The sequence below is a fragment of the Lasioglossum baleicum genome, chromosome 1, assembly GCF_051020765.1.
Source record: "Lasioglossum baleicum chromosome 1, iyLasBale1, whole genome shotgun sequence".
Classification (NCBI taxonomy): Eukaryota; Metazoa; Arthropoda; class Insecta; order Hymenoptera; family Halictidae; genus Lasioglossum; species Lasioglossum baleicum.
The window spans coordinates 15892170-15904914 of NC_134929.1; the positions used below are offsets into that span (position 1 = coordinate 15892170).

General features: G+C 36.9%; 4 protein-coding genes across 6 annotated transcripts; 2 read left to right on the forward strand and 2 right to left on the reverse strand.

The window, feature by feature from the left end:
• The first annotated feature begins 234 nt into the window (after positions 1-234).
• On the forward strand, positions 235-2172 carry LOC143207024 (sulfotransferase 1E1). The gene is made up of 6 exons (XM_076420014.1): positions 235-841; positions 931-1030; positions 1137-1332; positions 1405-1531; positions 1605-1699; positions 1776-2172. The coding sequence occupies exons 1-6, from the start codon at positions 634-636 to the stop codon at positions 2088-2090; spliced, it is 1041 nt and encodes a 346-aa protein (XP_076276129.1). The 5' UTR covers positions 235-633; the 3' UTR covers positions 2091-2172.
• On the reverse strand, positions 2147-3398 carry LOC143207029 (GTPase Era, mitochondrial). Its single transcript, XM_076420028.1, has 3 exons — positions 3168-3398; positions 2621-3055; positions 2147-2540 (listed from the first exon to the last, which is right to left on the reverse strand). Exons 1-3 carry the CDS (start codon positions 3396-3398, stop codon positions 2196-2198), a joined length of 1011 nt encoding a protein of 336 aa, XP_076276143.1. The 3' UTR covers positions 2147-2195.
• Positions 3399-4072: 674 nt separating this feature from the next.
• Positions 4073-7372, forward strand: LOC143207103 (uncharacterized). 2 transcript variants are annotated; one of them, XM_076420202.1, is made up of 4 exons: positions 4073-4783; positions 5095-5305; positions 5517-5712; positions 6885-7372. In XM_076420202.1, the coding sequence occupies exons 1-4, from the start codon at positions 4693-4695 to the stop codon at positions 7056-7058; spliced, it is 672 nt and encodes a 223-aa protein (XP_076276317.1). In that variant the 5' UTR covers positions 4073-4692; the 3' UTR covers positions 7059-7372. The 2 variants fall into 2 exon arrangements, with proteins under 2 accessions (XP_076276317.1, XP_076276309.1); XM_076420194.1 differs by lacking the exon at positions 6885-7372 and adding an exon at positions 5783-6221 and having other exon boundaries at positions 4077-4783.
• LOC143207052 (protein HID1) lies at positions 4547-12712 on the reverse strand. Of its 2 annotated transcripts, none has more exons than XM_076420076.1 (12): positions 12433-12712; positions 11836-12195; positions 11696-11749; positions 11413-11636; positions 11093-11334; positions 10758-10988; positions 10561-10686; positions 10234-10490; positions 9902-10163; positions 9685-9824; positions 9435-9601; positions 4547-9358 (listed from the first exon to the last, which is right to left on the reverse strand). In XM_076420076.1, the coding sequence occupies exons 1-12, from the start codon at positions 12496-12498 to the stop codon at positions 9136-9138; spliced, it is 2352 nt and encodes a 783-aa protein (XP_076276191.1). In that variant the 5' UTR covers positions 12499-12712; the 3' UTR covers positions 4547-9135. The 2 variants fall into 2 exon arrangements, with proteins under 2 accessions (XP_076276191.1, XP_076276201.1); XM_076420086.1 differs by having other exon boundaries at positions 9920-10163; positions 12433-12635.
• Between the last annotated feature and the right edge of the window lie 33 nt (positions 12713-12745).

Genomic DNA, 12745 nt, shown 5'->3' on the forward strand with positions numbered 1-12745 from the left:
ATGAACCGTCATGCAGATGTCGCCCAACATCTCGTTGTCTCTTCGAAATGGTATTCCATTTTAATTTTAATAATTATTCCAAACATCTTAATGTTGACGAGGGGGCAAGGTCTTGACCAATGAACCGCTCAATAAGAAGAAAGGAAAAGAAAGGGGTCAGCTGGGTCTGGTGAAAGGTGCCATTGACCCAGATAACTCTGGTACGCGTTAGATTTCAAATATACCGTTCTTTACGTCTTCACGACATTTGTATGCCGAACTTTGACGCGTAAACATCTCTTTTCCTCCATGTTACCTTGTGATAATCTCGCAAAGCCCATAATCGAAATTAATGAATCTATTAGTCTCATAGAAAGTAGTTTCAATTGCTATTTAATATCGGCTTTGCCAGTGTTCTGTTAAATTGTAAGTTTGACAATTCGAATCGTGTTAAAAAAGAAAAACAACTGAAATCCCAGGTTCTGTCTGCCGCGCGTTTATTTAACGCGTAGTTGTTGTATCGGCAAACACAATAAACGCGAGTGTTTGTTAACCGCTAAGCCTCAAGAACGAATTTGCTTCTTCTTCTTGGACTAAACCACGATTGGAAGTGTTGCTCGATTATTAGTGAGTTTATGACGTTGATTCGTCGCAATGGCTCAAACTGTACCGGAGTACAAATTGTTAAACGCGGAAAAGACCAAAGAAATGTTACAACTGTTTAGAGGTGAAAGAACGGGCTGGGTACTTGTCGGCACCAAAAACTGGTTTTTTCCGTATAGGTACACCAAACAGGGTACAGGTTTTTACAATTTTAAAGCGAGACCCGATGACACTTGGGTCTTATCTTATCCGAGATCTGGTAAGTTCAGCATATTCTTTTTTTTTACTCTTCACGTTGCGTGGTACACAAAAATTCGTAAAATAATTTTAAACGGTTTCTCTTTCGAGGTACAACGTGGACTCAAGAATTGGTTTGGCTGTTATCAAATAATTTAGAATTTGAAAGGGCCGGGAAGGAGCTGCTCGCCGAACGATTTCCGTTCCTTGAGTTAGTATAATATGTGTAACGATTTTAAAACGGTAAAACACTATTTGAAAAAAATGAATAGTGCTAGCAATCATGAGATACAAAAACATCGTAATGTTAAGTACAGGTTTAGCATGTATAATCATCCGGAAGTAACGAACGAATTTTTGGAAATGAACAAGGGGGATAAAGACAAAGAGGATCTTTGCAGAAATATCGCGAAGCCAGGATACGAGGTTCTAGAAAAATTGGCATCTCCTAGATTCATTAAATCACATTTTCCATTGAGTTTATTGCCTGGAATTCTGGATACCGGTTGCAAGGTAATTATTAAAGTCTTGCAACAAGAACTACCATCCTTAGTCACCGCCACTCATAAACGAATTTCTTGAAAGATTATATATGTCGCTCGAAATCCAAAAGATGTTGCTGTTTCCTGGTACCATTTGAACACAGCTATAAAGACTCAAGGATACGCGGGTGATTTTCCAACGTTTTGGGATTATTTTCGGAATAATCTTAGTAAGTTCTGCGGAAGTTGTGAACAGCTTTAACGATAGAACGTACTCTACATCTACATATATCATATTTTTAGCACCCTGGAGTCCTTACTGGGAACACTTGAAGGAAGCATGGTCTTTTAAAGACCATCCGAACCTACTATTTATGTTTTACGAGGAGATGCAGCACGTTTGTCGAATTACATATTATTTTAACTGCGACCAAGTGTTTCTTACTAATCCTTATTTTGGAACTTTTATTTCAGGACTTTCCTAAAGCTATTAGAAAGGTTGCCGAATTTCTTGGGAAAGTCTATACGGAGGAACAAATCAAACAATTAGCAGAATATTTGAACATCGAAAATTTCAAAAATAATCCAATGGTCAATTCATCCGAATTGAAAGACTGCAATATCATAACGGCAGGAACATTTGTTAGAAAAGGAGCAAGCGGTGGTTGGAGGGATATGTTCACTCCAGATCTCGACGCCAGTGCCAATCAGTGGATAGAAGAACATTTGAAAGGAACCGATTTCGTCTTTCCATATTTTAACAATAACGTCGACGATAATTGCTGTTGATATTTTGCACAAGCGGAATTGTTCGCTAAATTAAATTCAGCTCTTACGCGAAGAAATGCTATTTAAAAACTTATTTATTTAACAAACTTATCCGAATTTTCTATTCTAAGAAACAACCAAACGCGCCAGTACATTAGTCCTAAATGCATGTCGCAGTTCTTTTTCTACTGCTACTGCAACAAGTTTTATCATTTCCCCTTTTTTTCTTAATAAAGCACTTTTGTAGTAGCTTCCAGGACATTCTAATATTACCGAAGTAGAGATAGTACCATCATCCGCGACGTCAAAATGTTCGATCTTCACTCCAATTTTGTACGGTATATCGTCCGGAAGGAGGTCCATTAGTTTTGCTCTTATCGTTCCCGTCACTATAGTCTCGAGCGATTGATCGGTATACAAGTTTCCGTGATATTGCCAATCTCTCCCTTTAGCACAGTCGAGCAGATAATTCTAAAACATGCGTCAAAATATACAATCTCGCTAAATCACTTTTATACTAGCACCGCTTAAATTGTAATAACGCATCTTACCCTTAAATCGTCTACTCCGTCTCCATTCAGAGCAGATATCATAAAAACATCATCAAACTTTGGTAGTTCTTCATTCTTTGTAAGCTGTGTTGTTAGATCTAGCAACACCTTTTTGTCTTTCAATTTATCGACTTTGTTAAAAATTAATATTAGAGGTGTACCATCTTTCTTGGTTTTTAACTGATTGACTGTGAAATTAGATATTATATGTCTAGTATATACATTCGTTACATCTTGTAGCATTCCTACTACATCTGCTTCCTGTATTGATAGTTTCGGATCTTTCTGAAACGTTTCGTTCAATTTATACTTTTTCATCTCGTGATCCGTTGTTATTCCAGGAGTATCCATAAAAACGATCTGTGTTTCGTCTTCCGAATACACAGCTTCTGCCTTATGAATCGTAGTGTGAACCTTTGAAGATGTTGGACATATCTACAAGCGTCAGAATAATTGTTTAATACAGACAATAAAAAAGACAGAGTTGTTAAATTTTAATGTAATTTAAATTTGAGACACCACTTCAAGGTGCAGAAGGAATACTCACCGTTCTACGTACTAGAGTATTTATTAACGTACTTTTTCCAGCATTTGGTAATCCTAAAATAGCAACTTTCAAGAACTTTGAATTTTCCCGGCGTAATGATAAATTGTCGTCAGGTTGTAGTATATATTCCTCGGGATTGTTTTCGGAATGGCTCGTAGTACAATAAAACAAACATCGTTTGAACAATTGCTTTTCAATGCGAAACACATTACCTCCGATTGTAGCTAACATTGTTCACACCATGTAGAAGCCGTTTGATAAAACTATTGATGTAATCACTTATTCGTATAATAAACTATTTACATGTAAATACTGTCTATAGGTTATATGCGATGGTACATATACTTAACAACAGTTGTCGATACAGAGAATACATCGAGAACAAAAAATAATGTGAGATGTCGCGCAATGTATCGGAATAAAAAGGAAATTTCCTTTTCAGCAGAAAAGTCTCAACTCTCATTGCCCATTGCGGTCGTGACCATAACCTATAACTATAACGAAGCGCAGATACCAGTGGAAACCAGACACCTCAACACTGCTCAACACCCCAAACAGTGATGCCAGAGCTGTGGTACTGTGGTACTAAACCATACTAAACCATACCCCCACCATAGCCTACTATTGCCCCTACGTTGTTTTCCAACGCGCCCGCGCGCTACACTCACCAGCGTATCACTCTACTGTATTCGTAGAGGTACGCTGGTGAGTGTAGCGCGCGGGCGCGTTGGAAAACAACGTAGGGGCAATAGTAGGCTATGGTGGGGGTATGGTTTAGTACCACAGTACCACAGCTCTGGCATCACTGACCCCAAAAGGCCACTATGTACTATGTATTGATCAGTATTGATGTACATCAATGTACATACAGGCAGAGAGTATCTCTGACACAGGTGCATACAGAATACAGGGTGTCCCAAAATTCCTGAACTTTCCGGAAATGGGAGGTTCCTGAGACCAAAGAGGATTAGAGGATTTTGCAAAAATCTCTGCAAAAATGTTATCCGCGGCTTTGTTTAGGAGTTGTTAACGAAAAACACGGACCAATTAGAGCGCGACCTAGACGCGAGTTGGCACAGTCGGCCAATCGACACTGATCGACACTTAGCGCGCCGGGCCGAAATTGGTGTAAAGCTTAGACCATATATACCAGTATCGACGTAAAGCAGTAAATGCAGATGAATGCAGTACAGATTGCCGTATTCACGTTGTATTCATCTGCAAAATTAATCGCGTGATCGAATTTTTTACGCTGCCAAAGCTGCGGCTACCTATATCGAGAATTGTTTCAAGTACATTCAAGTATATTTTTCTTGTAGAATGAACGCTAGAATGACGTCAATGCGATGCATCGATTTTAAATGCACGGGTAATGGAACTTGAGCTAGCTAGGACTAGGTATCAATGAAACGACTCTATAAACGCATTTGGAAAAGTGATCAGAAGGAAACGTTGGGTAGATCGAGGTTCCGATTACGTATAAACGGAGCGCCGCAATGAATGTTTAAGAAGGTTCAAACGGAGCATGCATTTCTGGATTGATAAACCGGCGGGCAGGTACTACGGTTTTACTGGCCGCCGATACCCCGCCACAGCTCTGCCAAAGATAAGCTACAGTAAGACCATTTGAACATTTCAAATTTCATTTATTCGATCTATCATCTATACAGTGTTTCCCAAAGTATGGTTCGCGTACCCCTGGGGGTACAGGAAGAGTTTGGAGAGGGTATTTACTGATTCTGAGAGTCTACTGTTGTGTACAAAGGATGTACACGCCTGCTATTTAATACCGATTGTTCTTAACAGGTGATACTCAGTGTTACGACAGTTATAGATGGGGTACACAGATGTCGAAACTTTGGGAAACACTGATCTATCACATTCTGTAAACGTAAACTCACAGCATCAACTAATAATAATTTTGCAGATCGACGCAGATACAATGTAGATTCAAGACAAATGGTGGCTACTCCGCTCCATCGGTTCCACAGCCTAAGCGCAACAGGAAACTCAGCTGGTCCTAGCAATGTAAATAACTGCAGAGCGATGCAAACAACGATAAGACCTAGTAATAATGAAAATCAAAACAGTTTTCCTGTTGGCTCTACTCGACGCGTTCAACCGAACAACATCCCCAAGTAATTAAAGACAAAGGTCTACTAAGAGGATTCTGAGGAACATGTTCTTCCTATATACAGGGTGACTCACTCATACATCTCTATCGGGAGAAAGTTGCTTTATAAATGATTCGCCCTTGATTATAACTTTTCTACACAAGGATATGAATATTTACAGTATCATGATAGAACCAACAATCGTAATATTAAGGTCTAACTTATTTGTTCACAGTAATGTAACAACGGCTGGGAATAATCAGTTAATATTGTCGAATACTACTCCGAATGGAACGAATATGAGTCTCTTGTTTTTCTCAGACTTTAACGACACGCTACTAGCAAGATGCAATTTGAGACGCTGCGTTTATACGATATTTATAGTTGCGATAGGATTCGTTATCGCTGGAAGATTTTACTTTAGAGACGAGGTAAGTCGAAGCGCACAGATTTATCTTGAATATAATTTCTGGATCGATAATACTGGTACTCGTTAAACAGGGACAAGGTATAGACGTATTTGTATTTTGGGGCTTGTTGCCATTAATATTGCTCGTGTGTTTGTATTTTACTCTGTGTCGGCGAAATCAACGCGATAGTAACCAGGAACATCATATTCGAGAAGAACACATTACAGAGGAGCACATTGCTACCGTAACGACTCCGAATGCATTGACCAACGAAACTATAAAACCGATTTCGGTAGTGAGACAGAATCCACCGCCACCCTATCATATTGCCATTTTAATTCCACCGCCTAATTTATCGGAGGAAGCTCCTCCTCCTACATACGACAAAGTCGTGCGATAAATTAATATTACTGTTAATGCTGCGTCCTGTCCGTGAGCGCAATTGCCATTTGCCATTATTAATTGACTTAACTTTACAACAATAACGACTGAATGTAACCGGGTTTGTTTCAACTATAAGTACATTGAATGTGTGCGACTACTTTCGGGCAGCGTTTCTGTTGTTACCATGTGAATTTTGAAGCGAGGTTGTATCTTGTATTCTTCTTAGAATAGTAATGAAAATTTTATGGTAACCGTGTGGGCGATCGCAGTGGGCAACAGCTAACATGTACATTAGCCGCTAACGTCCACCCCGTCCACCTGATGCAGGGCTGTAGAGGGTGGCAGGACGCCATTTTGAATACACGAACCACCCTGTTGTGGTCGTCGTGGTCATGGACTTTACGTCCCTGTACGATCCCGTTATGTTGAGAGGTTTATGACAGGTCGCTGCTATTCGAGTCTGCTGAGGTGCAATTTTTGCAATATGTGAAGCAATTTTTATGGCCTGTTTTCCGCGAAATCTAAAAAATAACAAGTTCAGTCGTCCCTGTCATAAACCTATTTGTACCAAAGATTCTACTGAAAATGAAATTGTCGAAACAATATCGTTCTAAGTAGGCACGAAATGTCTGTTTCCAGTATGGAACAATTACCAAATCGATAATGCTAAGTCATAATACATATATAGGACTATTTTTTCATGTATTGAATTTTTTAAAGGCGAAACTTATTCGTACCACACACCATTGGTGGTACATTATCGAACTGTATCTAAATGTTCCAGTATCGAGCTTTTAATTTACTTACAGGAAGAACAGAGAAAAATCAAAGAAACAGAAATAAAAGTAGGTGAAGGCATCAACAAATTTCCTCTCGCGCAAAGCACAGAAGACACTATTATGGGCATTACACAATGTCCGAGCCAAATTATGATTAGCCGAAAAATATCTACCATTTTTATATGTTCGAACGTTTACTTGTGATTTATTTAAATAAAACATAAACGTAAGTAGAAGTTAGAATATTTACAAGAAAGCAACGTGTTCCTTTACCTTTTTCTAAAGTATAAGAACACCTGCTTCTGCACAAGAAGAAACAAACTATGTAATTGTAAATTACACTAAATTATACGTACAATATGATTGTTCACTCCAAGGAAAAAACAAAGTATTAATTGGTAACATAAACTGCTCACATCTCTCGTAAAGCGTAAATAAAACATTCGGTACATTATGTGGATTAAACAATAACGTTTACGGTATAACAATTAATAAAAAAAAATACAAGCTAAGCGTTATTTGTGGTTTATATTATTTAATTATACACATATACATAGTATGAGTAAGTGTGTAGCTACATACATACCGCGCCCACAAGCACACATACATATTCGCCAGTCTCTGAAATCTTTTGGCGACTATGCTACAAAACTCGACTAACATTTACTATTGTGTTCAATTTGTTTTTGACAATGTCAAAAATGTATACGCACACACACATAAATTGTTAGCTTATATACTAACTTTGCTTTTGGGAGAGTTAAAACAAATTCATATAATATATCTCATTGTATAGAATATTTTAATATTTCTAATTAACAATGAACTTCAAGCTATACTTTTGCGCGTTAAAATATAGCTCGAAATAAAAAAAGTATAGTAGTGTTTTTGCTTTCTCTCTCTCTCTCTCTCTCGCTCTCATTTGAAGTACCAAACTATTACTTTCTAAGCTACGCTACACTCTTACATAACTTTTTCGCATGATAATGAAGCATAGATGCTTCTTTTTGTATACATACATACATATATCTACATGTAACGTGCTCAGATATCATTTCATTTCATTATGAGATTTACATGTTTAAAAAAAGATTCGCATCTTCACCCATCATACTTAAAAAATACAGTAATTGCACCAATACGTAGATGAAAAATGCATTTAATAATATACAGCGTAAAACGAATATGGGTATAAATTATAATGCAATAGACATATGTTAAATATGTCTTTGATTTTTTACACGTTTTTCTATACTTTCTGACTTAACTCGATTTCGTTTAAAAAAAATACAAACTCTGAATATCTCGAAGCTACACGTGAGTACAGACACGTAGAATCACATACATACATATACATATGTACGTGTTATAAAACAATGTGACTAAAAAAGGAATACCATACTATATCCTTTAACTTTACTTTGAAATGTGGTACGAGATTAAAACTTTAAAAGATTATTGGTGCATTTACAATATGTATACATATAAATATATTTCTTTCTCCTTTTGTACTAAAGAAAAAATGTCTTTTATCGAAGTTTGATGAATTGGTAATGTTCTCTACGATGTAAACGAAATTTCTTCGAGAATTTCTTTTGGTACTTAATCATAGACCGTACAGTACAGTGATACTCTGGTATCACTGGAAAGTAAAAATTATACAAATTTCACGCGATATCCATTGATTTGGACTTGTCTTTCGTTTAGTTGCTACTACACAGACATACAAAACTAGTATTTTACAAGATTATATATCCTCGATAAATATGATGAAAATATTATGTACGTCTTATTGAAATTAATAAGTTATTAGGGCAATAATATATTTATGAAAATACCGAAACTAGCGAAACAAGAACGTCTCGTTCCATTCGATTGAACGATCAGTCGAGTATAATACATCTGCGAAGGCACTTGCATAGCTAGAATTATATCTATGCATTGATCAGTGACAGTTCAAAACGAGAAAACTACTTCATTATACATATATAATATATGTATAATGTGTTTCTTAGGAGAAGTTTACTTTTGTAAAATCGGTTCTGTAACTCTGTGTAATAGAATCGTTAGAAAGGCTACGCATGTTAAAATGTCTATCGGGAATTATTAACAAAAGTACGAAATTTCGTTATCCTTCGGTGCAATTTGTGATAATCGTGAATTGGCGAAGATTTAGTTCTTCGTATTATAGGTACGATACATTGTGACAAAGTAGTATAGAAATTTCAGTGCTAAAGCTATGATTCATGATTCGCTTACTCTAATACGCACTGTGTTTAGTTTAGACTCTCTGAATTTCAAACAACTTTACGTCGGTATCATACCAGATCGGTGGTTCAACGTTTCTAAGGTATATAACGCCCCACATGTATGTTCTGAACCAAGCGGTTGTTCCTGCGTTCGGTTGGTATCGCCTGATAAGTATGGGGTGCGGTACCGGTAGCAGACCAACCAAGGTACCGTGCTGTAAAAACTTCAGAATTTCGCTTTCATCTGTTAGACCCCTAAAAATTGAAATAAGTATACGATTGAGATACCATTGAATGTTTCATAGAATGATGTTTATGAAATGATGCTTACTTATCGATGCATATTTTCTCAACTTGAGGTACAAGAACTTGAAGTAATCTCATAATGGTTTGCAATGGAAGTTTACTTTTCCATTGGTACACCCATTCGCTGGAAGGAACCCACTGATTTATATTGTTGGACTGATTCGTGTGTTCCGCAACTCTGATACCTCCTTTCTGTCGGATCAAAACATGAAACATTGCATTTAATTTAAACCTATTAAATATGAATATGGATTGTTTACACAATTCTCATTTACCGGTATAACCGAAGTTTTAGTAGAGGCCGTTAAATCTTCCGAACTATCGGTATTACTCTGATGATTAAGTTTTCCTACATCAACGTTTACCGAGGGACTTAATGGATGCGCAGACTCTTTCTCGGTCATCTTTTCAATGCCTGTAATAATAAATTTACTTAGTATCTTATTAACAGAAGTTTTGATAAATCAGTCAACGTAATGTTAATAATGTCACAATCGAAATGTGGAAAACCTGGAGTTTCCAACAAAGATGCCTTCAAGGTTCCAGGTTCTGCAGGTTGAGCGGGATGCGATCCCTCCATCGCAGCCTCGTTAACATTTTCACTGGATGTACTAGCGGGTACGTGTCGACGTTGTCTTTTACTAAGAGATTTCGCGATTGTATTACGATCGCTTGGTAAATTCGCCAATGCATGGAACACTTGTCTCTTACGTATTATCGTGTACACCAAATTACTGTTACCGTCGAATTGGTACTGATAACATATGAAATGTTCATTATATTTATTCTAGCTAGTAACTACTCATGTATACGAAATTAATTACCTGAATAATATTATTAAAAATTTCAAGGAGGAAAAACACTAGATGGTGATTAGTAGGCGCTGAGAATAAGAACCATGGTGTACTAAATGCTTCGAGTAAATGCAATAATTTTGTACTAGCTACCATCGACAGCGTTTTAAGATATGGTGACACGTTGACTAAAATTGTTAGTAAGCAATCGAACAACGGTTGCAATCTTTGGTGGCCTGTTGTGATTATTTTGTAGAAAACGGTGACTAACAAATCGGCATGTGTACCTGTAAACATCCTATTTGTAATTCAGTTTTCACGGAATCAAATGAAATAATCAAAACGGTACTTGAATACCTGTAAAGACTGGAATATCCATTGGTACTGTTGCCGTATACGGTTTATTCAGTCTCACGCCGAAATTTCGCTCGCCGCTCAACAAAAGCAGAATAAATACACCGATGTGCATTAATCCAACTCGAGCTGCGAAATTTGGTTTCGGTTATATGTACATTTTCTTTTCAGAAAATTCCTTTAGATAGATGAATGCTTACATTGATCTGCACGCGAGTCATTCAGGTGATACAGTATGGGTACCAGTACTTCGAGAACGTCAGAACTTTTCAATACATAATATAAAAACTTTTTATTATAATCGCACATCTTCCAAAAGAATACCAACAATTCTTGGTGGAAGTGTACTTTTTTAGTTGAATTTGGTAAATACGTTTGCATCAACGGGTTGTTCAATAATCTTGTAATACCTTTTAGTACAAACTGGAAATCTGTAAAAATACTAGTTATTATTCATGGTCGTGTATGTACGAATATCGAACGCGTATCGAACGAATATTTGATATAACATGTAACTTGTCTTACAAAATCTTACCTTCGTCTCTATGAATACGACTTAGATAATTAATAAATAAATTATCTCCTAGAGTTCCTTCTTCTAATGGAGCACCGCCGCTAGTATCGTGATCCAGCGTTACTATGAGAATTTGCAAGGAAACGTCGACTAGAGGTTCTAAAGAGTCGGTAAACAATAAGTGATTGTATGGTACTCCGAGTCCAACAGGATCATAAGCACACACCGTATTCAATAGCGAAGTGAACATAGGTAAAGCGTGCCTAGAACCGACAGAATAATATTTCAATTAACGATTCAAATTATCTGATCAGCTTATAAGAAAAACCGTTACAATTTACCTATTTTCAGCGCTAGTCAAATGTTGGATCCACCTATTCGGAGTAATAGAAAGGTCCATGGGAGGATTGTACATGGTTTCGCTGAAACATGTGAGCAACAATTTCAGTAACTCTGTTCTATTGGAATCCAAAATTGGATATCTTGGAGGCGAGTGTGCAAATCCCACGCCAGCTTCCCAAATATATTCACAGCTATCTATGGATTGCAATTCTTCTGCTTTATCCTGCCAAAAAGAAGATATTTTGAAATTGGATAGGCTTCTGAACAGAGGCTGGTACTTACAGGTCCAGATTTTCTATTCGCAGCTACCGTAAAATCAGGGCAGAATAACAAATCCTGAAACAATAGCAAACATGAAATACACTGGATATAGAGAACGATAATGTTGTTATGTCTTCAAATATATAAATAAATGATCTTACGCAAAGTGCGTTAAGCAAGGAATGCGCCAAAGGTACGCTTTCTTCGTCCTCTTTACCGGGCAAACTAGACCAGAAAAATCCTTTCCAATCGGCATCTTCGAAAATGTAAGGCAATAATCTTGTTAATAGACGACAACAATTTAAAACAGTTTGTTGTTCTCTCTGCGTTCTACAGCTATTGTCGACTGCCTTTACTAATTTCTCCACTGCTTTGTAACATAACGTGGCCAGATTACACGGTACTTCTTCTCTTAGTACACGAATTTCTGGTGCAGGAATTAGAGTAAATATATCTTGAACGTTAGTCACATTCTCAGACCAAAATTGATCCCAGAATGTATCATCTGCGGCGTCGATCACCTACAATTAAACACACAAACAGGTATTTTCTTTAACCTAAACCATATTTGTCAAAATGCATTTATGCCATTACGAAATACATGTTATATTATATTATAATATAATCGACCATTCACGTAAAAAAGCATAATCCTCGTTACAATCAACTGTTTGGTGTACTCACGTTTGTACAAGGTATACCAAAACGTCAAACGTATCATATGCTTTCGGATTACAATAACAAACAACAATTTTTACCTGCGTTTTTGATGTCAACTGAACAACCGCTTTGCGAAAATTCAACTTTGTGTCAGCATTTCCCATATTGATGTAGTTTTCGTCAACTTATAGTTAATTGTTCCAGTATTATATCAGAAAAACGATCTGTCTCGTACTAAACAAGAACGATCACGATCACCGCCATGTTTACACGGTTTACACGGTTTACACGCTGAATAGCAAAACAGTGTTACCAATTGGGATTTCTTTCTCTTCTTATAATTGTTAATGATATTTTTCCATATTTTTCCTAATTTGAGAGTCGTAAACATATATATAGGTAGAGACTTTT